Source organism: Macaca nemestrina, chromosome 7, assembly GCF_043159975.1.
Source record: "Macaca nemestrina isolate mMacNem1 chromosome 7, mMacNem.hap1, whole genome shotgun sequence".
Lineage (NCBI taxonomy): Eukaryota > Metazoa > Chordata > Mammalia > Primates > Cercopithecidae > Macaca > Macaca nemestrina.
Window position 1 is genome coordinate 34,984,989 of NC_092131.1, and position 26,624 is coordinate 35,011,612.

At 49.7% G+C, this 26,624-nt stretch overlaps 2 protein-coding genes and 1 non-coding gene across 12 annotated transcripts in view; 1 reads left to right on the plus strand and 2 right to left on the minus strand.

The window, feature by feature from the left end:
• Nucleotides 1-12,711, plus strand: part of LOC105494296 (zinc finger FYVE-type containing 1) — a 62,064-nt gene extending 49,353 nt beyond the window's left edge. For all 5 annotated transcript variants that reach the window (XM_011762596.2, XM_071099903.1, XM_011762599.2 and 2 more), the window contains 7 exons: nucleotides 2,278-2,386; nucleotides 3,691-3,788; nucleotides 3,880-3,997; nucleotides 6,465-6,635; nucleotides 7,216-7,396; nucleotides 7,993-8,106; nucleotides 11,046-12,711. In XM_011762596.2, coding sequence (XP_011760898.1) covers nucleotides 2,278-2,386; nucleotides 3,691-3,788; nucleotides 3,880-3,997; nucleotides 6,465-6,635; nucleotides 7,216-7,396; nucleotides 7,993-8,106; nucleotides 11,046-11,278 — 1,024 coding nt within the window. In that variant the 3' untranslated portion in view covers nucleotides 11,279-12,711. The remainder of the gene's footprint in view (nucleotides 1-2,277; nucleotides 2,387-3,690; nucleotides 3,789-3,879; nucleotides 3,998-6,464; nucleotides 6,636-7,215; nucleotides 7,397-7,992; nucleotides 8,107-11,045) is intronic.
• LOC105494299 (DDB1 and CUL4 associated factor 4) overlaps nucleotides 8,966-26,624 on the minus strand; it is a 50,151-nt gene continuing 32,492 nt past the window's right edge. For 5 of the 6 annotated variants that reach the window (XM_011762606.2, XM_071099905.1, XM_011762603.2 and 2 more), the window contains one exon: nucleotides 23,665-24,677. In XM_011762606.2, the coding sequence (XP_011760908.2) occupies nucleotides 24,484-24,677 (194 nt within the window). In that variant the 3' untranslated portion in view covers nucleotides 23,665-24,483. Of the gene's footprint in view, nucleotides 9,052-23,664; nucleotides 24,678-26,624 lie in introns of those variants that run through there. The other variant, XM_071099907.1, reaches the window with a different exon arrangement.
• Nucleotides 19,195-19,266, minus strand: TRNAC-GCA (transfer RNA cysteine (anticodon GCA)). Its single transcript has one exon. It is a non-coding gene; the product is annotated as a tRNA-Cys (tRNA).

The window sequence follows — 26,624 nt, forward strand, 5'->3', positions numbered from 1 at the left end:
TTGAAGGACACGTGGCTGTGAAGAATCTCCTGGAAACTCCAACTGGCATAGACGTGAAATTGGCCAGCTTCTGGTCTGGGAGGCTGTTAGGGCAGAAAACTCTGGGTTGCCTGCTTTTCTGTGTTTCTTCTGCCAGAGCTTCCAGTCACTTACTCCTAGTATTCCAATTATTCAAGTGATATTTGAGTGCCCCCCTGTGCAAAGTACTATGGGTAGGATTCCTTTCATTATGAGAGCCAGTGTTTAGAGCACATTAGAATTTCTGGGGCGCTTTCAAAATTACCGAGGCCAGGGCACTACCTTCCGGGATTCTAACTGAGCGGGTTGTGTGTAGGACCTCTGCACTGGTAGGTTAAGATGCTCCTCAGAGGATTCTGAACTGCAGCCTGAGCTGAGGACATTGAGTTGGGACAGTACTTCTGAAACTTCATTGCATATGCATCACCTGGAGATTCTGTTAAGACGCAGATTCTGAATCGGGTCTGGGTGAAGCCTGAGATTCGGCATTCCTGTCAAGCTCCCGGGCGATGGCTGTGCTGCTGGCCTGTGGACCGCACTTTGTTGTAGTTAGAACAGTGATAGACACATTTTAGCATGCATCAGAAAAACCTGAAGGGCAGGATCCCTGGGCACCCCTCCACAGTTTCTCATTCAGTAGGTCTGAGGTAGGGCCTGGGAGTTTGCATTTTAATAAATGTAGTAAATTCTCAGGTGATGCTGATGTTGTTCCTGGGGACCAGCCTTTGAGGATCACTGGGTTACTTTGAACTGTTGATGGCTGTTAAATCAGTGTAGTGACTTCACTGATGGGCCCCGGGGGATTTAAATGCATTATGTCGAGGTCAGATGGCAGTCTCCATGTCCTGTAGACAGTCCCTCCCACTCTCTTCACTACCAAATTGTCTTCACTCCTACCAGAACCAGTGCCCCTGTCCTGCACACTTGCCGTTTTACAGGAGTAGACCTGACCTACATCTGTTATGAATGGTCATTTCACTTTGAGCCCTGTAGGCCACCTGCTGCATGCAGAACCACCTCTGGCCTTGGTGAAAAAAAGACCTGGCTCCTGGATTATACAGCCTGGGCAAGGGAGGACTAAGGATTGTCTTGGAGAGTTCAGTGTGGAAAGGGGCGAGGGATGTTAGTTGCCAGTGTGACTTGCCTTCCTTTTTGCATGCCCCATGAGCCTAGAGGCTTAAGCACTGTTGGATCATTGCTTTCCCAGTGTGAGCCTCCTCAGGATTTCTGGAACTTTCCCATTGGAATCATAGTGAAACTCTAAAGTCCTGATCTCTGTTTTTGCATCGTCAGGATGGCAGAGCTCACTGTTCATTTGGAAGGCTTGTTCAGCCTAAGCCTCCCCTTAAAGCATTGCCAAATTTTGGGGTTGGTTTTCGTTTTGCATCTTGGCAGCCTGTTCTGGGTAAACGTTCCGTTTCATCTTGTTTGGATTGTTTATGAGTCTTCTGAGAGCCATTCAGGTTTCCTCTCTGGTCAGGTTGGTATCTTCTGGCTCCTCCATTTCTGCTGAGGAGACAGGTAGTTTTTCCAAGAAGAGATTTCTGGGGTTTTTTGTCTGTTTGTTTTTGATATGGAGTCTCGCTCTGTTGCCCAGGCTGGAGTATAGCAACGTGATCTCTGCTCACCGCAACCTCTGCCTCCCGGGTTCAAGCGATTCTCCTGCCTCAGCCTCCTGAGTAGCTGGGATTACAGGCATGCGCCACTATGCCTGGCTAATTGTTTTGGTTTTTTTTAGTAGAGATGGGGTTTCTCCATGTTGGTCAGGCTGGTCTCGAACTCAGTGCAACCCCCACCTCCTGGGTTCTAACGATTCTCCTGCCTCAGCCTCCCAAGTACCTGGGACTACGGGTGCCCGCCACCATGCCCAGCTAATTTTTGTATTTTTATTAGAGACGGCATTTCACCATGTTGGCCAGGCTGGTCTTGAACTTCTGACCTCAAGTGATCTGACTCCCTCGGCCTCCCAAAGTACTGGGATTACAGACATGAGCCACCGTGCCAGGCTGAGATTTCTTTTTCCCCCGTCTCCTCATACAAGGATAGTAGTCGCTGTACCTGTGTGGTGCTGTTGATTGCAAGTGTAACGCAGAGGCATGTGGGTTTCCGGCTACCCTTTCTGTGCTCAGCATCTGAGGCCCAGTTAGTAATCAAGGTCTGGTCTTAGCCTTGTGCCTGGCTCAGGGTCAGACTGTTCTGTATAAGTGGCACTGGCTCCTATTTTAGCCATCTCATTGTCAGTCTTTGGACTTCATTCAGGGTTGGATGTAAGAACAGCATGAATCATGGGAAGGAAGGAGTGCCTCATGAAGCCAAGAGCCGCTGCAGATACTCCCACCAGTATGACAACCGAGTGTATACCTGCAAGGTGAGTCCTCCGAGCTCCTCCCTGTGCCAGCAGCGGGCTTGCTGACCACCCTCTCTTTGGCAAGACTATCTTGGGGTCATTTTTTGCTGCATGCCGAAGTATTTGATATTCAAATGGAATATTTCTGGAACTTCTCTCTAGTTCTAATAAAAAGCACTCACATATCTTCGTTGGTGAGAGTCCCTTTGTTTACTGTTTTAAGCTTATTTTTTCCTCATTCTGTTGAGCTTGTATGTAAGGGTCATTTACATCGAACATTCATTCTTTTTTTTTTTTTGAGACAGAGTCTTACTCTGTCAGCCAGGCTGGAGTGCAGTGGCACAATCTCGGCTCACTGCAACCTCCATTTCCCAGGCTGAAGCAGTTCTCCTGCCTGAGCCTCCTGAGTAGCTGGGATTACAGACATGTGCCAACATGCCCAGCTAATTTTTGTATTTTTAGTTGAGAAGAGGTTTCACCATGTTGGCCAGGCTGGTCTCGAACTCCTGACCTCAGATAATCCGCCCGCCTAGGCCTCCCAAAGTGCTGGGATTACAGGTGTGAGCCACCGCACCTGACCTTCTGAGACAGAGTCTCACTCTGTCGCCAGGCTAGAGTGCAGTGGCGCGATCTTGGCTCACTGCAACCTCCACCTCCCGGGTTCAAGTGATTCTCCTGCCTCAGCCTCCTGAGTAGCTGGGACTACAGGCACTCCCCACTATGCCCGGCTAATTTGCATATTTCTTTTTTAAATAGAGATGGGGTTTCACCATCTTGACCAGGATGGTCTTGATCTCTTGACCTCTTGATCTGCCTGCCTCAGCCTCCCAAAGTGCTGGGATTACAGACATGAGCCACCGCGCCCTGCCGAACATTCATTCTTAAGAGCAGAAGTGCTATTCAGGACACTAGGACACTAGTTTTGTATTGTCCTCTTGTCTGTGACAGGTATATAATTTAAACCCGGTTTCTGGGCCCGGGATGGACACACACACAGTTCATTACCACTCTGGGCAATGACTTCTTGAGAGGAATGAACCTTCTTCTGAGGCACTAACTCCAGAGTCTGAACGTCTCTCAGCTGGTTTGGTTTGTGGAGAGTTGGGATGGATGTGGGGGGTGCGGTGTATATAGGAAAAGCTAGCAGAAGGCTGGGCATGGCGGATCACACCTGTAATCCCAGAAGGGGAGCCTTGGGAGGCTGAGGGGGGCGGATCGCTTGAGCCCAGGAGTTCGCGACCAGCCTGGGCTGGTAAAACTCTGTGTCTATTAAAACAAACAAACAAAAGACAAACAATAAGCTAGCAGAGTGTTTCCTGTTTCAGGCCTGCTATGAGAGAGGCGAGGAAGTCAGTGTAGTGCCCAAAACATCTGCCTCCACTGACTCCCCCTGGATGGGTCTCGCAAAATATGCCTGGTCTGGGTGAGTTTAACAACATGGCTAAAGGTTTTCTGGTGTGTTTGTCTCCCCAGGCACCTGGCTGGGTAACCGTATTGATTTGCGTTTCTTGTAGGTATGTGATCGAATGTCCTAACTGTGGCGTGGTCTATCGTAGTCGGCAGTACTGGTTTGGAAATCAAGATCCTGTGGATACGGTGGTGCGGACAGAGATTGTGCACGTGTGGCCTGGAGTAAGAACTGTTGGATTTCTCTGTTTTTCTTTATCTCGTGTCGTTCAGTTTTTCATGTGTGTAGAAAACTGGAACCTGCTTAAAATTAAGGTTAGCCATGAATTTCAGAATGTTGGTGGTTTAGAATGGCATGATCTGGAGAGCTTTTTTGTTCTCTAGACCTTTAATTGTTTTTATTTCTTCTTGCATATATATTAGAAGTACAACTTTACTGTAATCCCAGCACTTTGGGAGGCCGAGACGGGTGGATCACGAGGTCAGGAGATCGAGACCATCCTGGCTAACACGGTGAAACCCCGTCTCTACTAAGAAATACAAAAAACTAGCCGGGCGAGGTGGCGGGCGCCTGTAGTCCCAGCTACTCGGGAGGCTGAGGCCGGAGAATGGCGTGAACCCGGGAGGCGGAGCTTGCAGTGAGCTGAGATCCGGCCACTGCACTCCAGCCTGGGCTACAGAGTGAGACTCCGTCTCAAAAAAAAAAAAATAAATAAAAGAAGTACAACTTTAAATGAAATAAACCAAAAATCTATAGTTTTACTCCTTTGGCAAATAAAACATTTTCCATGTTCTATTTGTTCATTTTCTTTATGTGTATGTTTTTCTAGATGCAAATATAATTTACATGCCTTCTTCCTGTTTTTTTTCCTCATAACGCGATTTTATTTAGTTTTATTTGCACCTTTTTAAAAAAATCATTAAAATGCTAGTGACCATTTTTGTGTAAAAAAGCCATTTTTTTGTTTTAGGAAATTTTCTTGAAGTATATTCTAAGAAGTGGGATTCCTATAGACCCTTAATCTTTTTTTTTTTTTTTTTTTGAGACGGAGTTTCGCTCTTGTTCCCCAGGCTGGAGTACAGTGGTGAGATCTTGGCTCACTGCAATCTCCACCTCCCGAGTTCAAGTGATTCTCCTGCCTCAGCTTCCCAAGTCGCTGGGATTACAGGCATGACCACTGCACCCGGCTAATTTTGTATTTTCAGTGGAGATGGGGTTTCTCCATGTTGGTCAGGCTGGTTTCAAACTCCCAACCTCAGGTGATCCGCCCACCTCGGCCTCCCAAAGTGCTGGGATTACAGGCATGAGCCACGGTGCCCAGCCTAATGATTATTTTTTAATTTGATTTTTGAATTCCAGATGTCAGAAATATAAATCTGTTTATGAGGCAGTGATAATCATGCTTTCATTCTGTATTAAATCACTGTTCACACTTAGCATTGTCCATAAATCACAACAAATCCAAAACCTTTTCCTTTCATGCGAAAAAGACAAGTGATTTTCCCTGAGGGACTTATTTGACTCTGCGACATTGTCCTCGCTGGGTGATTCCTGAAGCCACCGTTCGGCCTAGTCCTACCTGCAGGTCCCCTCCTGAGCTTTCCTGGATCCTATAGGTACCATAAAACTGAAGATTTCCTTATTTTTCTCCTCCTTTTTCTGATTTTCAGGCCCACTGAAATCTGTTATTGTATAGTAGTCTCATTATTGGAGCCCACCTCCTTGGCATAATGGTTTATGCCATTCTGTCCCAAGGATTTAACATGGCCTTATAGTGCGAAAGTAAAGGTGGTAAGATAGTTTATATTCCAGGAAAACAGGACTGCAGTAATTTACTGTCAGGTCACATTCCTCACAGTCCTTGAAGTTAGGAGGAGACAGATGTCTTCCCTGCTGTTTGTTTGCTGGTTCATTCCTTCCTTCATTTATTCATTATTTCAGCATACATTGTTGTGTACCTTATGCCCAGCATTGAGCTACTATGCAAAATACAAAAATGAAAAAGAGTTATTGTCCGGGAGTTCAGAGTTTAACAGGGAGTCAGATACATAAATGGATATTGTACTTAGACACACAGAAATAGGATTCCTAGAGATGTCCAAGTATTAGAAGAACTGAGAGGAAAGATTCTTAACTAAGCCTGTGGTGGGGGGCCTCCTGGAGGAGGTGTCATCTCCTGTATTATATGGGCTTAGTAAGTCCTGAATTGAACAGCTACACATCAAATCTTTTTTTTTTTGTTTTGTTTTTGAGACAGAGTCTCGCTCTGTCACTCAGGCTGGAGTGCAGTGGCGCGATCTCAGCTCACTGCAAGCTCCGTCCCCCGGGTTCACGCCATTCTCCTGCCTCAGCCTCCCGTGTAGCTGGGACTACAGGTGCCTGCCACCATGCCTGGCTAATTTTTTTTTTTTGTATTTTTAGTAGAGACGGGGGTTTCACCGTGTTAGCCAGGATGGTCTCGATCTCCTGACCTCGTGACCCGCCTGTCTCGGCCTCCCATACACATAGATCTTATGGTCGCTTTGGAGAGAATAAAGCCAGAGGGATTCCTGGTGTGTCTCCGTTCTTCCCTGCCAGGGAGTTAATGGTTCTGAGTTGGCCACGGTGAGAGTGCAACTCACCAAACATCCCTCTTCCTCCTTCCTTTCACTCCCTTCTCAGAGCATGATGGAAGCCTGCTTTTCATTTCAGACTGATGGGTTTCTGAAGGACAACAACAATGCTGCCCAGCGCCTGTTGGACGGGATGAACTTCATGGCTCAGTCAGTGTCTGAGCTTAGCCTTGGACCCACCAAGGCTGTGACTTCCTGGCTGACAGACCAGATCGCCCCTGCCTACTGGAGGCCCAACTCCCAGATTCTGGTATGGTGTGGCAGGATGCCCCCCCACCCCTGGCACAGCCCATCCTGCCTAATGCCGCTTTGCCCTGTGCTAAACTTATTCTGTGAGGGAGATGCAAACATTTTCTGCCAGTGCCGTGAGCTCTGTGAGTACTGGGAAGGGGAGGAGTCGTTGAGGCAGCCGGTTTTCTCTTTGTCCATTGATTTCCCTTCGTGTTTTCCTGCAAGTATTTTCTGTTTGGTGAGTTTTAGTTTCCTTGTGTGTGACGACCAGTGAATATTGCTTAGATATGTGAGAATCTGGAGGAAAAGGGGTCTTTAGGGGTTATTTAGGGTCATCCTCAGCTTGACCCATTAATGCTACAGCATCCATAGCGAGAGAGCACCCAGCTTCAACCCAGACACTTAGTGAAAGGAAACTCACTGCCCAGCAGGCTTCCTTTTCGCTCTCAGATAAGGCGTTACTAGAAAGCTTTTGTCCTTGCTGAGCTAACACCACCTGCCTTAGTTTCTGCTTGCTCCAGGGTCTTGTTGACTTTCTCAGCTGAGCAGACATGGACCATACCTCCCTGCCTCTGTGTTTTGTTTTGGGCTTGGAACAGAGCTGCAACAAGTGTGCGACGTCCTTTAAAGATAACGACACTAAGCATCACTGCCGAGCCTGTGGGGAGGGCTTCTGTGACGGCTGCTCATCAAAGACCCGGCCAGTGCCTGAGCGGGGCTGGGGCCCTGCGCCGGTGCGGGTGTGTGACAACTGCTACGAAGCCAGGAATGTCCAGTTAGGTAACGTGGGGCCTGGGAGCTGCAGGGGTGGAGGGGAGAACCTCCCTCCTTGGCCCTGGGTGCTAAGAACTGGATATCCAGACACCCTAATCCCACTCCTACCCACATCTCCCTTGTGAGAGCACTTCTGGTCTCGGCCAGTCAGCCTCTACGCTCCTTGTTAACAGCGTCCTGTGGGTGCTGTTCCTCAGGGGCTCGAACCTGTCCTGTGTTCTCAGCTGCAGAGGTGCTTCTGGGAGAAGGGAATGCACACATAGCGACTGAGTTCTGAAAAGGCTGCAGTGTTTACCAGAGATGGCTTAGACCAGTCTTCTCCTTTGAGAAGGTTCTAGTTTTTGCTCCTAGAACCTTTCTGCCTTAATTTAAAAGAAGGGTGATAAAGGAGCCCCGGAAGGTTGCAGATAAAGGACTAACAGATGTCATCTAATTTCAGGGTCTGGGCGGACCTGACCCACAGCGCAGACCCTTCCCATAGTTGCAGGACAGCATAGTGGTGTCTGGGATCAGAAGCCAGAAGCGTTCTGCTGTTGGTCCCTGAGTTTTCCATTTGGGAGAGGACTCAGAGGTGACAGCTTTTCCTTTATTATTGTCTACAGCTATTACCGAGGCGCAGGTGGACGATGAAGGCGGGACACTCATTGCGCGGAAGGTGGGCGAAGCCGTGCAGAACACTCTGGGAGCTGTGGTGACGGCCATTGACATACCACTAGGTGGGCCTGCCACTGCTTCTCTGGGGTGTAGCGGATGTGGGTTGCGGGGTTTCGGGTGCCCTGGGCTCTCACTTTGTAGAGGCTTGCCAACCTATATTGAGATGGGCGGTAAGGAATCAATTACACAACGCCACACATTTGCTTACTTCTGCTGAATGCCTTAGTTTCCTGTTTATTCCTGGAGGCCATATTCTCTTACAGCATCTAGTGCTGTGTAACAAGCTACCTTAAAATGTAAAGGCTTAAAACAACCATTTTTGATGTCTTTGTAGGTCTAGAAGTCAGGAAGGGTAATTACTCAGCTTCAGGTGGCATTGCCTCTAGTTACTACCTGATATTCCAGGGTGGCAGCTGGAGTGGTCTGGTCTCAAGGGTCCAAGCTGACCTCACTTACAAGCTGGGTGCTTTGGCAGGGACAGTTAGGTTGTGTGTAGCAGAGCCTCACCCGCTCTGTGTATCCTCCAGGCCTCTTCAGTGGTTCCTTTGGCACTTCTTAAGTGATGTCAGGGTTCCAGGAGCTAATGTTTCAAGAGACAGAAAGTGGAAGCTGCCCATCTCTCTCTCTTTTTTTTTTTTCCGAGATGGAGTCTCACTCTGTCACCCAGGCTGGAGTGTAGTGGTGCGATCTTGGCTCACTGCAACCTTCGCCTTCTGGGTCCAAGCGATTCTCCTACCTCAGCCCCCTGAGCAGCTGGGATTACAGGCACGTGCCACCATGCCCAGCTAATTTTTGTATTTTTAGCAGAGACGGGGCTTCACCATGTTGACCACACTGGTCCCAAACTCCAAACTCAAGTCATCCACTCACCTCTGCCTCCCAAAGTGCTGGGATTACAGGCGTGAGACACTGCGCCCGGCTGAAGCTGCGCATCTCTTAAGGCCTAGGACTGCAGACGGGCACTTCTGCTGTCATCTCCTGGAGTCTGCTGCGGTCACAGGGCTTGCCTAGATTCAAGGGAAGGGGCAGGAGTGTCAAAGATGGAAAGTGGGTCAAAGATTCTATGGCTGTCTTTAATCTGTCACACCAGCCAGACCATTAGTAGTTTAAGATTTAAAATAGCTGGCTGGGCGCTATGGCTCAGGCCTGTAATCCCAGCACTTTGGGAGGCCGAGGCAGGCGGATCATGAGGTCAGGAGATCCAGACCATCCTGGCTAACACGGTGAAACCCCGTCTCTACTAAAAATACAAAAAAAATTAGCTGGGTGTGGTGGCGGGCACCTGTAGTCCCAGCTACTCGGGAGGCTGAGGCAGGAGAATGGCGTGAACCCGGGAGGCGGAGCTTGCAGTGAGCTGAGATGGCGCCACTGCACTCCAGCCTGGACAACAGAGCGAGACTCCATCTCAAAAAAAAAAAAAAAGATAGCTCCCCAGCCCTGGATGTGAGAGGGGTCTTTGTATTCAGGATGGCGAGGTGGAGAGGGAGGGAAATCAACCAGTGCATGGCGGGCTTAGGCAAGGCTGGCCAGGCCTGGGACAGCGTGGCACATCGTAGGGGAGCAAGCAAAAGTGGGTAGTGATGAAAATGGCCTGGAGCAGATTTCCTCGTTGCAGCTCACAAAGTGAGTAGATGACGTAGGAACTGCTGGATTTGCCCAAGCTTAAATCTCAGGTTGCGTCTGTCCTCAGGGGTACCTGGGAGAGGCAAGGACTGTCCTTGGCACAGAAGGCACAGCATAGCCTGCTGGCTGTCCTTACCAAGTGCTCCCATCCTGAGCGCCCACAGGGTGTTGAGTACCAGGCCAGTATGTCAGGCATGTTCTTTCTTCTCATCCTCATCACAGCTCTTGAAGGTGGGTTGTTAAAGATGAGTAAGCCCCTGAGAGTTTAGCTAACCTTTCTTTCTTTCTTTCTTTTTTTTTTGAGACTGACTCTCGTTCTTTTGTCCAGGTTGGAGTGCAGTGACGTGATCTTGGCTCACTGCAACCTCCACCTCCCAGGTTTAAGCCATTCTCATGCCTCAGACTCCCAAGTAGCTGGGGTTACACCACCATGCCTGGCTAATTTTTGTGTTTTTAGTAGAGACAGAGTTTCACCATGTTGGCCAGACTGGTCTCGAACTGCTGACCTCGAGTGGTCCGCCCACCTCTGCCTCCCAAAGTGCTGGGATTATAGTTGTGAGCCACCATGCCCAGCGTTAGCTAACCTTTCTTAATCCAGCAGCTGCTGATTAACCTGATCTCAATAGAACTGGAATTTGAGTGTCTGACTCCAGAGCCCAGGCTTCCTTATAGTTCTTCCAGGGGTTCTTAGCATGGCTGCCCCTTCAGTTTACAAAGAGGGCTTCAAAGATATATAAGTATCAAGGAGCTGGGTATGGGAGTGCATGCCTATAATCCCAGCTACTTGGGAGGCTCAGGCAGGAGGGTCCCTTGAGTCCCAGGAATTTGAGACCAGCCCTGTCACACAAGAGAAAGAAAGGGCACGGGTGGCTCATGCCTATAATCTTAGGCCTACAATCCCAGCACTTTGGGAAGCTGAGAGGGTCAGATCACTTGAGGCCAGGAGTTCGAGACCAGCCTGGACAACATGGTGAAACCCTGTCTCTACAAAAATCAGCCAGGTGTGGTGGTGCACGCCTACAGTCCCAGCTACTTGGGAGGCTGAGGCGCGAGGATTGTTTGAACCCAGGAGGTAGAGGTTGTGAGCCGAAATCGTGCTACTGCACTCCAACCTGGGCGACAGAATGAGACTCTGATTCCAAAAAACTTTTAAAAATGAGAAAAAAGGAAAAGGGAAAATCAATGCCTATGCTACAGCCCCAAAGACTCTGATCTGGATATGAGTGGCAGAGGCTGGGCATCTGCATTTTTAAAAAGCTCTGTCAGCGGTTCTGTGCAGTTGGGATTATGAGCCAGTAAGCATCTGAGGATGCCCTCTTCCTAGTTGGGCCTTGGGGTATTGGGCTTTGGGTGTCCTGACCATTGTTCCCTGCCACAGGTCTGGTCAAGGACGCGGCCAGGCCTGCGTACTGGGTGCCTGACCACGAAATCCTGCACTGCCACAACTGCCGGAAGGAGTTCAGCATCAAGCTCTCCAAGCACCACTGCCGGGCCTGCGGACAGGGCTTCTGTGACGAGTGCTCCCACGACCGCCGGGCTGTCCCTTCTCGTGGCTGGGACCATCCCGTCCGAGTCTGCTTCAACTGCAATAAAAAGCCCGGTGACCTTTAACCCCAGCCCCCTCTCCAAGTCCTTCACAATTCCTTAGGTTCTCAGGGTTAGAAACAGTCTCGCGAGGTAGGCCCTCCCCCGGTCACCTGCTGTGGTGTGTGTCCTCTCCTCTCCGCATCCCAGGGCCACTTTCCCTTAATGGAGGTGAGCCTGGAGGCAGGCCCGAAGGCATGAACCCCTCAGGGCAGGGGACTGAGCAACTCAACACAAAGGGGAATGAACCTGAATCTGTTGCATTTATTTCAGTTAAAAATAATGAATATATATGTGTATATATCTCTCTCATATATACATATGAAAGGCACTCGGGGCATATCGAGGCTGCTGCTGGCTGCGAAGACATCACACAGTGGTCCCCGCACAGGGTGAGGTGGCAGTGGCAGCACGTCTTCCTCACGAGCCGAGCCAGGTCCACGGCCACCGCGTGGCTGGCCTCTTCCTCTGCTGCTGTCGGAGCCTTGGAAGCCTCTGCTGTCCTTGGCTCTTCCCTCCATGCCTGTCAGCTGCCTGGGGAGTGAGCCTCCCAGGTCCTTCCTGCCTGAAACGGCCTGAAGGGAATGCTCCCTGGGTCTCCTGGGAGTCGAATCCCAATTCTTGGCTTAAGCCTGTTTTAGTCAGAGACCACCCAACTTAGTGTGCAGGTCACCAGAGTGGGTGGAGGGTCAGAGGTCGGGTCTTCAGCCCTGAGAAGTGGAAATGCAGGGGCTGTGCTGTCACTGGTCCCCCAGGGGATGGCAAGGAAGGAACTGAGCCTTCCCCAGCAGGGCTTCCTGCCCCGACGCTTCTTTCTCCACTCGGCTTTTCCCAAGAGGCGGCACCCAGCTCCTCAATCGAAGCACCCGCCTCCCCCACCTCAGCCCCCTCGAGCCCACCGTCTGCTTCTGAGTGTCGCACTAGGATTTTCATTGCTTATTTTAAAGTGTCTTAATCCTTTGTTCCCCGACACATAACCCCTCTAGCTCTTGGAGGGGCGATCATGAGAAACCTTCCAGGGAAACAGAGCACAGGATGGACTGTTAGTTGTTTTTAAAAGTCTATATATAATTTCAACAGATCATAAAGAAAAAATTTATCTCTTTGGTCCTTGCAAGAGAAGTCAAAGGAACTTTTGTTTCTCCTCAAGAGCCTGGACATCTCTGTCTGTCGTGACTGGAAAGAGCCCGTTGTGCTGAAATCTGTCATCATGGTGGGTTTGATCTTCAGTGGCCAAACATGAAGAATTAAAGTGTAATTCTTGACTGAACTGGTGGATGGGTTGAGCTTTAGGGAAGCGTATGGCAGTCATTCCTGGCGCGCGTATCGGTGTGACATGAGCCCTGGAGTGTGTCGTCCCTCTCAGCCCTGCTCCTTCTGCCTCCTGGGGCCCAGTGACTGGGGCCCTGCTCTAGAACTGTGTACCATCCAATTCGCCATCATAAAGGAATCTTCCTGCATCTCGACTGTGCTGGCTCTTTCCTCTCATTCCATCAGTGCCTTCTGGCCACCGTCTCTCTCCAGCTGATGGTGGCTTTCGAAGCAGAGGCCAAGGAAGTGGCGTGTTTCTAGGGGGGTAATATTTTACCTGCAAATACTGCAGTCTATTACTCTGACAAGTAAAACGTTTTCAAAACCGTAGCCAGCCAGGCGTGGTGGCTCATGCCTGTCATCTCAGCACTTTGGGAAGCCGAGGTGGGGGGAATCACTTTAGGTCAGGAGTTCGAGACCAGCCTGAGCAACATGTAGAAACCCCGTCTCTACTAAAAATACGAAAAATTAGTTGAGTGTGGTGACGCATGCCTGTAGTCCCAGCTACTCAGGAGGTTGAGGTAGGGGAATTGCTTGAACCCAGGAGGCGGAGGTTGTGCTGAGCTGAGATTGCACCATTGCACTCTAGCCTGGGCAACAAGAGTGAAACTCTGTTAAAACAAAACAAAACAAACAAACACCATAGCCAAGTACCCCTAAACCATGATCCTGTGGAGTGGATGTCAGTCTCATGACCACAGCCTGTTGTCCCCAGCCCTTTGCTAGATAGCATGCCCCACCCGGACCAGAGCTTTGAGCTTGTCATGAATCTTCCTTTATGTAGGGAAGGCAATAGCTTACGGTCATGGAATTCTCTGTAGTGACCAGAGGGCCCCCACATTCTCACTCATTACTTATCCTGTACTTAGAGCTGTTCCTCAGGCCTTTCTGCAACCGGGGTCACCCGGCAGACCCCCTTTCTACAGCCGTGGCATTGGCTGAGCAAGGCTCAGCGGTAGCGGTTTCACAGCTTGGGTTCTCCGGGTTACAATCTGGCAGCTGTCGTGTCAGGGTCTGTTGAGGAATCCTCTTGCACAGTAGAATAGATGGGGTATTAGTCCTGATTTTCTCTCCCTTGGTTTAAAATACATAGTCCTGGCTAGGCGCGGTCACTCATGCCTGTAATCCCCACATTTTGGGAGGCCAAGGTGGGCGGATCACTTAAACCCAGGAGTTCGAGACCAGCCTGGGCGACGTGGTGAGTGAACCCTGTCCCTACCAAGAAAACCAACCCCTCCCCGCAAAAAAGCTGGGTGTGGCAGCGCACGCCTGTAATTCCAGCTACTCGGGAGGCTGAGGTAGGAGGATTGCTTGAGCCTCAGCGATGCCCCAGTACTCCAGCCTGGGTGACAGAGTGAGACCCTGTCTCAACAAGATTGAACTATTATACATCTATACTTCAGCTTGATTTTCTCAAACAATGCTGCATAACCAATCAGCACCCAGATTAAGAAACAGAACCTGGAGGGCCGGGCGCGGTGGCTCAAGCCTGTAATCCCAGCACTTTGGGAGGCCGAGACGGGCGGATCACGAGGTCAGGAGATCGAGACCATCCTGGCTAACCCCGTGAAACCCCGTCTCTACTAAAAAATACAAAAAACTAGCCTGGCGAGGTGGCGGGCGCCTGCAGTCCCAGCTACTCGGGAGGCTGAGGCAGGAGAATGGCGTAAACCCGGGAGGCGGAGCTTGCGGTGAGCTGAGATCCGGCCACTGCACTCCAGCCTGGGCGACAGAGCGAGACTCTGTCTCAAAAAAAAAAAAAAAAAAAAAAAAAAAAGAAACAGAACCTGGCTGTCCTCCAAGAACTCCTGGCCCCTCCCCCACCAGGAGTAACCACTGTCCTGACATGTAGTAACAGAGTTTCGTCCCCCTCCTTTTCAGGGGAGCCACGTAAAGGCTTTTAATCACTTTCTGGTTTAAAAGACTTGCTCATAGGTAGAGACAGTTGTTGAACATATCCCCGAGGGCTGTGACTGGAGATGGCAACTTGTGGCTGATGATGACGCAGTCTCCTGGTCAGTGAGACCGAGTGGGATCCTTACACATCCCTTGGGTTTAACTGCTGATTTATTTGGGAACCGGAAGAGCAAAGGGAACCAGCATTTAGGTGCCTGTTACGTGCCTTGCACTATGCTAGGAGCTTTACATGGTTAATTCTCACAACCACACTGGAGGTCCGCAGTAGGGTTCTTGTCTTACAGCCGAAGACACTGGCTCCTGAGGATCAGAACCCAGTGTTGCCGGGCGCACTCCAAGCTGGCCTGAGTCCAGGCAGCCCCAGACCCCTTCTATCACTGTCGCACTGTAGAGCTTCTCCCCGTTTTCCTTCCCCTTCACGGCTTGTGAGTTCTTTTGCATTTCCAGGTAAAGTCAGTATCTTTTCCTTAGGAGGAAAGGTAAGAATCAAGGTACCTGCTAGTGTGGTCAGCAAGCTTAGCGTTGATCATTTCCATTGGCCTTGGATATTCTCGTGGCCGAGGGCAGTAACACTTTTTCACTAAAAGCAACTTTATCTTTCACTAAAAAGACTCACTGGCTGAGAGATTAAGCAACTTGATCTAGCCTGTAACACGAGCTAAGCTTCCAATTTTTTTTTTTTTTTTTTTTTTTTTAGTTTTACAGGGATGGGGTTTTGCCATGTTGCCCAGGCTGGTCTTGAACTCCTGGCTCAAGCAATCTGCTGCCTTGGCCTCCCAAAGTGCAGGGGATACAGGCATGAGCCACTGCTTCTGGCCAGCTTCCAATTGTTTAAAAAAAAAAAATCTGATTTAATGTTAATTTTGCAGCTATATTTGCATTTTCCATTTCAGACCCACCACCATTAGGGAGAGACAATGGAACCCACAATCGTAGTCTTGTAATTATTCTCATCATGAAAAAGATGTTTTAGTTACTGTACAAAATCTGAGCATATTCTAACTCCTGACTCTTAAATTGCACCTGGTATAATTATTTTTTTTTAATGTACTTTGGAAATCATCACATACTCATGAACACTAAAGCCTATAGGGTATGGGGTTTTATGGGATTAGATAATCTGTAATTTAGTGATAGGCTCATCTGACCAGAGCCGTCTTTGACACTACCATTTGTAGACAGCGGGACCTGGAGTCCTCAAGTACATGATGCTGTACTGAGGGACTTATCCACTGCCACTTTTTCAATGGCCATCTTAAACTGGCCATACCCTTAACTCTAGCCAGAATCTCTCTGACACCCTGGCATTATCCTTAGATAACTCCATTTCATGTCCAAAGGTACTGGAACTCGGCTGGGCACGGTGGCTCATGCCTATAATCCCAGCACTTTGGGAGGCTGAGGTGGGAGGTTCACTTGAGGCCAGGAGCTTGAGACCAGCCTGGGCAACATAGCAAGTCCCTGTCTCTATGAAAACAAACACAAAAATATTGCAACACAAGCAGAGCCTGAATGGATTTCCCATCCACCACGGCAACTCAGTTCTGACTGCCCTGGACTACCAGGAGCATTTGTGTCTGCGCACCTTTGCTCAGATTATGGCATCTACAGAGAATACCCTTTTCGGTATTGCAACAGCTGCTTTTGTTCACGTGAAGCCAAGAGTGCAAGCAGGCAGGCAGGTAGTAGGAGCAAGCAGGGATACGTGAGCAAACATGATAGCCAGGCCCAGGTCAGAAGGTACCGTGGGAGGCAGAGGCAGTGAGTCTTAAGGAAAGAGGGAGAAAAGGGGAAACTGTTGAACTGAACCCAAAAAGATCTTAAATGTCCAGAGGAACAGTAAGAAGCCCATTCTCCCCAACACAAGGGGCCTAATAGAGTCTTCAACTTCAGGAGGAGCCCCAGCTGGCTCTGCTGCGTGTATCAGCAGACGACTTTGGGCAAATCACTCTCTTGAGATTCAGTCTTTTCTTCCGTAAAGTGTGGAAATTTACTTCCTAGGGTTGTAGAAATGAAAACAAAATCATGCTGGCAAAACACAAAATGGTTCATCTATCTTAACAAGTGTCTACTTGTGTCAAGTGCTGGGGAAACGGAACTTCCCTGAGGGGTCTTTTATGCTGAGCCTTAAAAGTGGGATTTTTCTGGACGAAAAGGAGTTGGGTGGCTCGAGTAGAGGCCCGGGCGTGTGGGGGACAGGCTTGAAACGTGGTGTCCCGAGAGCACCAGGTGTGAGGCAGAGATGGCGCAAGAGGATGGAGAGGCATATGAAGTCAGATCACAAAAGGCCACGCTATCTGAGGCACAGGAAGCCATCGAAAGCAAAGATCTAGAAAGATCATTCCTGTGACAGTACAGTGGATGGACTGGAGAGGACAGACTTAGAGTGGGACCAGAGCCTTTTAGCAACATGTACAAATGGAGAAATCAAGAAGAAATGGAGTTTAGCCTGAAATTGTTTGTGGGGATGGTTAGGTGGAAGATTTAGACCAGGACAGATCTAGGGTTGACAGGTAATAGGGAGGGGCTGACTTGGTCTTAGATGAAAGATGCTGCTGTGTGAGAAACCTTGTTGGGGACACCTAGGAGGCTGGCAGTACCCTCCAAACCATGTTGGGCCAGTTGGAGTGTAGGGTGTCCACAGCAACATGGGACAGGAGGCAGTATTTATTTGTGGGCTCTTTTTTTTTTTTTTTGGAGATGGAGTTCTCACTCTGTTGCCCAGGCTGGAGTGCAGTGGTGTGATCTCGGCTCACTGCAACCTCCGCCTCCAGGGCTCAAGGGATTCTCCTGCCTCAGCCCCCTGAGTAGCTGAGTTTACAGGCGTGGACCACTACGCCTGGTTAATTTTTGTATTTTCAGTAGACACGGGGTTTCACCACGTTGGTCAGGTTGGTCTTGAACTCCTGACCTCAAGTGATCTGCCCGCCTTGGCCTCCCAAAGTGTTGGGATTACAGGTGTGAGCCACCGCACCCAGCCAGTATTTGTGGGCATTTTTGATAACCAGTGTGAGCCATTCATTGTTGTCACTAGAAGGCTGTAAGTAAGCAAACACTGAGCTAGTTAGCAAGGGGTCTGTCACAGCTCCGTGCTGCCGTCACAATCACCTGCTCATTTGCTACCTTTCATTGTCACCTGGGGAGGAGGGCAAAATGGAAAATCCTTCAAGGTCAGGCACGATGGCTCACCCTGTAATCCCAGTGCTTTGGGACGCCAAAGTGAGTGGATGGTGTGAGGCCAGGAGTTCTAGACCAGCCTGAGCAACATGGCAAAATCCTGTCTCTACAAAAATACCCCCAAATCTCAAAAATCAGCTCGGTGTGGTGGCACACGCCTGTAATCCCAGCTACTCAGGAGACTGAGGTGGGAGAATTGCTTGAGCCTGGGAGGTCAAGGCTGCAGTGAGCCAAGATCACGCCGGCTGTACTCTAGCCTGGGCGACAGAGTGAGACCTTGTCAAAAAAAAAAAAAAGAAAAATGCTCAGAGACTGTAACATATTAATCTTTATGACATCAATGGTATCAAGCAAACTGGCCAAAATGCTTATTCAATGTCTTGGCCAAGTTTAACCCCTTTTCATGCAACCTAGACCACATTTTAGGTGCAATGAGTGTTAACCAAGAACCAACTGCTGCTCTTTACCCGCTGCCACTGAGTCGCGGAGGCAGAGGCTCAGGTGTGTTCAAGAATCAGCTTCCTCCCTAACCCACTGCCATGGCCCAGGAAGGTGTCACTGCTGGAGGTGTCATGGACCTTAACACTGCTTTACAAGAGGCCCTGAAAGCCGCCCTCATCCACAATGGCCTAGCACGTGGAATTCGAGAAGCTGCCAAAGCCTTAGAAAAGTGCTGGGCCCATCCTCGTGTGCTGTCCCCATCCTTGTGTGCTGTCCCCAACTGTGATGTGCCTGCCTATGTGGCTGGTGAAGGCCCTTGGTGCTGAACACCAGATCACCCAAATTAAGGTTGATGATAAGAAACCAGGGGAAGGGGTGGGCCACTGTAAAACTGACAGGGAAAACCCATAAAGTGGCTGGTTGCAGTTGTGTAGTGTTAAGGACCATGGCAAAGGATGTCATCAAAGAGTTGTTTGAGATGGAGTCTCTCTGTCACCCAGGCTGGAGTGCAGTGGCATGATCTCGGCTCACTGTAGCCTCTGCCTCCTGGTTGCAAGCAATTCTCCTGCCTCAGCCTCCCAAATAGCTGGGATTATAGACGCGCACCACCATGCCTGGCTAATTTGTGTATTTTTAGTAGAGACGGGGAGGGGGCCGGGTTTCGCCATGTGGCTCAGCTGGTCTTGAATTCTTGAATTCAAGTGATCCACCCAATTCGGCCTCCCAAAGTGCTGGGATTATAGGCGTGAGCCACCGTGCCTGGCCCTTCTTTCATGTTTTAATTCAAGGGAACTTTGCATGTACTAAGTTTTCAAAAATATATGTTGAAGGAACATTTATATATATACTTCGACACACACCCGATGGCCAAATTGTGTTCACAGCTCTCAGACTTACTCACAGATTTAGAATCTCCCCAGGGACTTGGTCTTAATGGAATACAAAGGAGGTCCTAAAGGGGCTTTTTGTTCTAGTGGTCAGCTGGAATGTGGGAGGAACAATTTCAACACAACAGCAAGCTGAAAGTTCCTTTATCTTCTGGTAACACTGTGGCTGACAGTATTTACTTTTAAATGGAAGTGAGAAAACATCCGGGAAGGGGGCACCCGGATTTGAACCGGGGACCTCTTGATCTGCAGTCAAATGCTCTACCCCTGAGCTATACCCCCTTCACCTGCTGAGCACTCCTTCCTTGTCCACTTATGGTGACTCAATACAATCAAGTTCCACCCACACTAGAGTTCTGGCAAGCTTTGTGTTCTAAAGCCCCACCTTCTTAATTATCCATCATCTGCTTTGGCTTTTCCCTTGGCCACCAATAAACTGAAAGGGAATACTTGAAAAATGACATCCTGGGCTGGGCACGGTGGCTCACGCCCATAATCCCAGCACTTTGGGAGGCTGAGGTGAGGTCAGGAGTTTGAGACCAGCCTGACCAACATAGCGAAACCCCATCGCCACTAAAAATACAAAAAAATTAGGTGGGCGTGGTGGCAGGCGCCTGTAATCCCAGCTACTGGGGAGGCTGAGGCAGGAGAATTGCTTGAACTCTGGGAGGCGGAGGTTGCAGTGAGCTGAAATCACACCACTGTACTCCAGGCTGGGCTAAAAGTGAGAGTCTCTCTATCTATATATAAAGTGTGTGTGCATGTGTGTGTATGCGTGTGTGTGTGTGTTTTGTAAAGATAGGGTTTCTGCATGTTGCCCAGGCTGATTTCAAGGGATCCACCTGCCTGAGCTCAACCCGTCTCGGCCTCACTTCAGCCTCCCAAAGTACTGGGATTACAGGCATTAACCACGAAGCGTAGCTTTTGCTCTGTTCTTGATGGAACAATAGCCAGCTCTGACCTGGGGCTCTGCTCTTAGCTGGGCAAGTGCTTTATTGAGGTTGAGTAGTATGGCTCCTCCTTATCCCACTGGCAGGGGAGAACTGAAGCCCCTCCTTTCAAACCTGGCACTCGTTGGTATGGAGTGCAAGGGCATAGGCCCGAGAAGCCCTTTCTCTCCTCATCACCTTTCCAGGGGGAAGAGAAGCCAAGAATAGAGCTGGCTCCTTCCTCCAATCTCAGGGAAGAAACAGCACACTTGGAGACACAAATTTTTTTCATGTAAAGTAACATTGAGAGTTCATCTAAACATCTGTCTTAGAAATTCAGGTTGAGGGCTATGAAGGGAAGAGATGCTGGTAGAACAGAGGGAGGTGGGCGGCCTCTCCAAAGACGGATGTGCTCCGGCAGAGCGCTGGGGTGTTCCCGCAGCAGTCAAACCTCCCACTGAACCCACTGACCGGTTTCAGACCAGCACTGCAGTGGTCATGCCCAGTCCCCTGCTGGAGAGGATGCCCTCGGGGGCGAGGAGAGAGGCCTGAGCCTGCATTCAGTCCACCTCTTGGCTTCCCCATTCCCCTGGGTGTGGTATGGGATGCCAACCAGGCGTAGTCACTGCATTCCCCATGCCCACAGCCGAACATGCAATCCTCAAATGTCCCGAGCCTCTGGGTTGAAAAGCCAAGGGCTGGTAAGGTTGAGGGACAGGCTTCCTAGAAATAAAACCCCGCAACAGGAATAATTGCGGGGAGACTGTGAACGGTTTGTGCTGGGACAGGAGGGGTCAGAAATTCTGGGCTTGGCAGAGCTGGGCTTTCTCCCATGAGAAATGAGAAAAATGTCACCCTTGTCTCTGACCCATGTGGAAAAAATGGATGGGCTCAAAATCAATTGGACCAAATGTACAAAGGATCATGCGACTGGAGGAGTGGCCCAGGATGGTGGAGCTGGGCTGGGAGGAGGGTTTACTCTATTAGAAAAATCTCTCCCAACTCTTTCCCGTTGTTGTTCATCTGGGCCCGGAAAAGGAGCAGGACACAGCAGTGAGGGAAACAGGGGCTTCAGAATTGGGAAGAGTGGAATCTTAATCCCAGCTCAGCCCTTCTCGCCAAACCACTTTAACTCAAGAAACCTGTTTCCCAAACTGTGCTGTGGGGTTAGTGTGAGGGTGAGAAGCGCCTTACAAATGGCTCATGTCTGTGATGCCAGCACTTTGGGAGGCTGAGGCCAGAGGAGCACTGGAGCCTAGGAGTTCAAGACCAGCCTGGGCAACATAGGGAGACTCCATCTCTACAAAAAACAAAAAATTAACTGAATGTGGTGGTACACCCTGTGGGCCCAACTGCTCAGAAGGCTGAGGTGGGAGGATTGCCCAAGCCCAGGAGGTCAAGACTGCAGTGAGTCGTAACTGTGCTACTGCAATTCATGCAGTCCAGCTTGGGCGACAGAGTGAGACCATGTCTCAAAAAATACAGGGCGGGGGGGCTGACATACAGTGGGTGCTTATTAGCTAATATCAGGCAGCACTGTGGCACCATCTGCTTGTGTATGTGAAGAAAAGCTGGAAGGATGCAGTCCCTGGGCCTCTTCCCCTCAACCAGGCTTCGCTATGGCCTAGGAACCATGATGAGGCTGGACATGGAGGCAGCACGTGCCTGTCCCTACCCAACTTCTCCTGTTGAGGTATCTCTGTCCTTTCCCGAAGATGTGGATGTAATCTACTATCCAGCCATCCCTTCCTGTACCACCATGATCCTGAAAGTGGGGAAGAGAATACAGAAGACTGTCAGCCACCCACAGTGCTGAGAGGGCACAGTACAAACTGCCCTGGGGTTTGCTGGTGGGAGAGGGAAGAGGTCACAGCCTTAGGTAACTCAGGCGGACAGATTAAATATATTTAAGAACCGAGCCAGGTGCGGTGGCTCAGGCCTGCAATCCCAGCACTTTGGGAGGCTGAGGCAGGTGGATCACCTGAGGTCAGGAGTTTGAGACCAGCGTGACCAACATGGAGAAACCCTGTCTCTACTAAAAATACAAAAAAAAAATTAGCTGGGCATGGTGGTACATGCCTGTAATCCCAGCTACTCAGGAAGGCTGAGGCAGGAGAATCGCTTGAACCCGGGAGGCAGAGGGTGCAGTGAGCCGAGATGGCGCCACTGCACTCCAGCCTGGGCAACGAGAGCGAAACTCCATCTCAAAACAAAAAAACAAAAACCAAACAAACAAAGCAGGCTGGGCACAGTGGCTTACACCTATAATCCCAGCACTTTAGGAGGCTGAGGCAAGAGGGCCACTTGAACCCAGAAGTTTCAGACAGCCTAGGTAACAAGGCCAGACCCATCTCTACAAAAAAATCAAAAAAGTAACTGCCAGGTGTGGTGGCACACGCCTGTAGTCCCAGTTACTCAGGAGGCTGAGACTGCAGGATCGCTTGAGCCCAGCAGTTTGAGGCTGCAGTGAGCTGTGATCGTGCCACTGCACTTTCAGTCTGGGTGACAGAGAGTGGGACTCTTGTCTCAAAAAAGAAAATTAGGCCGGGCGCGGTGGCTCAAGCCTGTAATCCCAGCACTTTGGGAGGCCGAGACGGGTGGATCACGAGGTCAGGAGATCGAGACCATCCTGGCTAACATGGTGAAACCCTGTCTCTACTAAAAAATAACAAAAAACTAGCCGGGCGATGTGGCGGACGCCTGTAGTCCCAGCTACTCGGGAGGCTGAGGCAGGAGAATGGCGTGAACCCGGGAGGCGGAGCTTGCAGTGAGCTGAGATCCGGCCACTGCACTCCAGCCTGGGCGACAGAGCAAGACTCCGTCTCAAAAAAAAAAAAAAAAAAAAAAAGAAAATTAAAAGGCTTTTTCAAAATGTGTACACCAGATTATTTTCAAGCCTTTAAACATTCAGGTGTTTAAACCACCAGACTGTGGTTCCTTCCGTCGTAAAATTACGAGTTGATGCCAGGTGTGATGGCTCATGCCTATAGTCCCAGCACTTTGGGAGGCCGAGACGGGCAGATCACTTGAGCTCAAGAGTTCAAGACCAGCCTGGGTAACACTGTGAAACCCTGTCTCTGTAGTCCCCGCTACTCAAGAGGCTGAAGTGGGAGGATCCCTTGAATACATAAGGTAGAGGTTGCAGTAAGCCAAAACTGTGCCACCGCATTCCAGCCAGGGTGACAGAATAAGACCCTGTCTCAAAAAAAAAAAAAAAAAAAAAATTTGGTTCTCTATAGAATACGTTGTATTAGTCAGGGTACTGGCAGGAAACGGATGGAACATTCAAGTGGCTGAGAGTCTACCTAGTGAGGCATCCTGGGCCAGCAATAGTGAGGTGTGATGACCAGCTGTAGGTCTGAAGGGACAAATGGAGAGTTGTTGGAACCCGGCTCTCTCTGAGCACTTTCCAATAGAAGTGGTGGGTTTTAGTTACAGCCACCCATAGCCCAGCCAGAAGGGAGCCGGGGAACCAGCGATCCCACCTCCCTCTTCTCTTGCCCTCCGTGTTCTGCTGCTGCTTCCCACGGGCTGAACCTACCTGGCTGCTGCGAGCCAGGGAACCCTGACCTAGTCCAGAGGTGAGTCTCTTGGGCATGCACAGAGCAGGGTGGAGATGGAGAGATGATGAGGGCAGAGTGGGTCTGGAGGGGCTCAGGGAAGCTCTCCAGGAAGGCTATGAAAGCTGGTCCCAGCAGCCCAAGCTTCATGATCTCCTGAGTCATTCACAGAAGCGCATGTCACACCATGATTCTTTTCTTGGTTTATTGTTTGGTAGAAAAACAGGCTCTTTAACACTGAATAAACATCTCACAAACCGTCGCTCCTAGACTGCAAAAAGTCAAAACCGATTCACTTTGACGCCAGGCCCTTGAATCTGACATTCAAGTCACTGTAATAGAAACCAGAGCTGCTGTACCTTAGAGGTGCTTCAACAAAGGTATGTTAAGGACTGTTTAAAACTCCTCGCATGTAAGAAGATCCATCTTTCCTTCCAATGCCTTTGGATAATAACAGGAGACTCCCGGAGATCTGCTGTTGAGTTTGAGAAGGCCAAGTTTAAGGATTCCAAACTCCAGCCTTCAATATTTCTGCAGGGACTTAGAGAAGTAACCTCCCCATCCTCTCCCGCTGGCTTCCCCAAGTACAGATGCAGGTCGTCCTGGGACCCAGGCACCGAGGGCTCAAACCATCTCACCGTCTCATCGCTGGGCTTCTCCAATGGGCTCTTGGTGGAAGAAGCTTTTAGTTTTTGCCAATCTTCAGTCCTTAGAAAAGTCTTTTTTTGTTAAGAAAAGGTAGGGAGGGTTAACTAAGTTCTAAGAATTCAATAAGAAAAGGAAATAGGTACCTTTTATGAAAAGGACTTCCAAGCTCTCTGAGCCAGCAATTTAACTCAAATAACTTTCCTGAGTGTCTCTACACGGAACGTTCAGCACTTTTCTCCTAGCAGCCAGAGGATGGGATCTGTGTACACTGTCACTTAAAACACCCTCATCAGATGCAGTAAAAAGTTACGCTTTCCTCCCGTAAGTCAAATCCACACAGCTCTGGGCTGTACCCTGCAGAATTAGCTGTAGGGGTAACAGTAAAGGTCCTGCCCGACAGCCATGAGCAGCCCCGGCACGCCCCGGGAGCCCCCCAGCCGCGACGAGAAGGCCACACTGGGAATGTCGGCCTTGGAGGCAGGGTACGGGGAGGGTATGGTTCTGAGTAGGTGGGCATCGTGGAGGCTCCAGATTCTTGTGTAGCAGTCCTGGCCCACTAGGAAAGAGGAAAGACACATGGCAGGCTAGTGAGAGAATGCAAAGGAAAACTCACCTACATGTGGACATGGCTTCTCAAGATTCCTCAGGGCTGTGATTTCATGTGAGCCAAAACACAAACTCATTAACAGACAGCATTTCTATGGATAACGCAAGTCTCCCTGTTGTGCTAGAACAATGACAAGATGCCCTGGTTGGCTGTGTGATGCCACGAGTGGCTTGGAGGTATCCTGGCTAATGTCTGGGGATTCTGCTGCTCTTGACGTCACGGAATGTTCAAGTGTGAGCGCAGCCCACCTGGTCTAGATGACATGCAACTGATTTCTCCCATTTTTTAGGGACAAGGTCTTGTTCTGTCGCCCAGGCTGGGGTGCAGTGGTGCAATCAGGGCTCACTGCAGCCTTGAACTCCTGAGTTACCTCAGCCTCCTGAGTTAACTGGGACTACAAGTGTGTGCCACCATACCTAATTTTTTTTTTTTTTGAGATAGGGTCTTGTTATGTTGCCCCGGCTGGTCCTAAACTCCCAGACTCAAGCTTCCTAAGTGCTAGAATTATAGCTACCACGTCTGGCCTGATCTTTTCATGATATAGTAAAAGATCTGTCAAAGTCATTACATCCTGGGGATGGACTAGGTTGACAACTCTCCCCACAGCTCTTTCTGGTTTAACGCTTCAGTTCCTAAGACCAGTTTCAGTCTTCAGGGCTCCAGTTCTGAGGACTGTGACACACGACAGCATGGGTTACAGCAGCCCAGAAACATGATATATACTACTGGAGAACTTCAGCAGAAGAGGACAGGCCTTGGGCAGTCATGGATTTCACATTTGTGATTCCGATCACTTGTGTGACTCTAAGACCAGAAGTGCTACCTTGGCTGAAGCTGACGCCCGGCTGCAGTTTATTGCTGCCGCTGACGACTACCTGCACCTGCCTTTCAGCAAGGCTGAGCTCTCTCTATCATCCAGCTCACAGGAGCTCTTCTGCGATAAAAATAGGTGAAAAATCGATTTAAAAAGGAAGCGAAGTCCTGGTGTTGATGAGAATAGTAAATAAGTCTAAGAACGTTCTAACAAAGTGATGCTTCCTAGCCACAAAAATGTTCCATGGGGAATAAGCCCTTTCTATAGGAATACCAGTAGAAGTGGTTCATGAAGACTGAGAACACATTCTGTAGTGTCAGGGGCCACTATTTCAGTGTGAAAGCACTGAGCCTGCACACTGATTACGCTATAGCCACTATCATCTGTAATCAACTGGTAACTCCCTTGCCAGGGGCTTAGTGGCTAGCCAGCCGCTCCTAATCTGCAGATCGTGGAGCCACAGGGATGGCAGTAAAGGGGCCATGAATCATATTTATTTATTTATTTATTTTGAGATGGAGTTTCACTCTGTCAATCTTGGCTCACTGTAACCTCCGACTTCCTGGTCCAAGCAATTCTCCTGCTTCAGACTCCTAAGTAGCTGGGATTACAGGCAGGTGCCACCATGCCCAGTTAGTTTTTGTATTTTAGTAGTAATGGGGTTTCACCATGCTGGCCAGGATGGTCTCAATCTCGTGGCCTGGTGATCCGCCCTCCTTGGCCTCCCACAGTGTTGGGATTACGCGCGTGAGCCACCGCGCCGGGCCGGGGCCAAGAATCTTTACAATGACCATAACTTCTTTTCTCAGCATCCTCTGGTGGAAATGCGAGTAGAGACAACAGGGAGGCCACGTTTTTGGGTAAGATAGCTGCATGGTGGGATACCGCTGGCCTGATGAAATCCACGCAAACTCCAAACCCAGGCTCCCCAGCACCCCCCACCTGCCTGTTTCTGAAGTGATGTTTGCCCACTGACATGGGACGAGGCTGTCCACCTGGTGGACATTTATTTACACTGCGGATTACTAATATATCCAATTCTACTTCCCTCCTAGTCTCCCCACCCAAATGTCCACACTCCC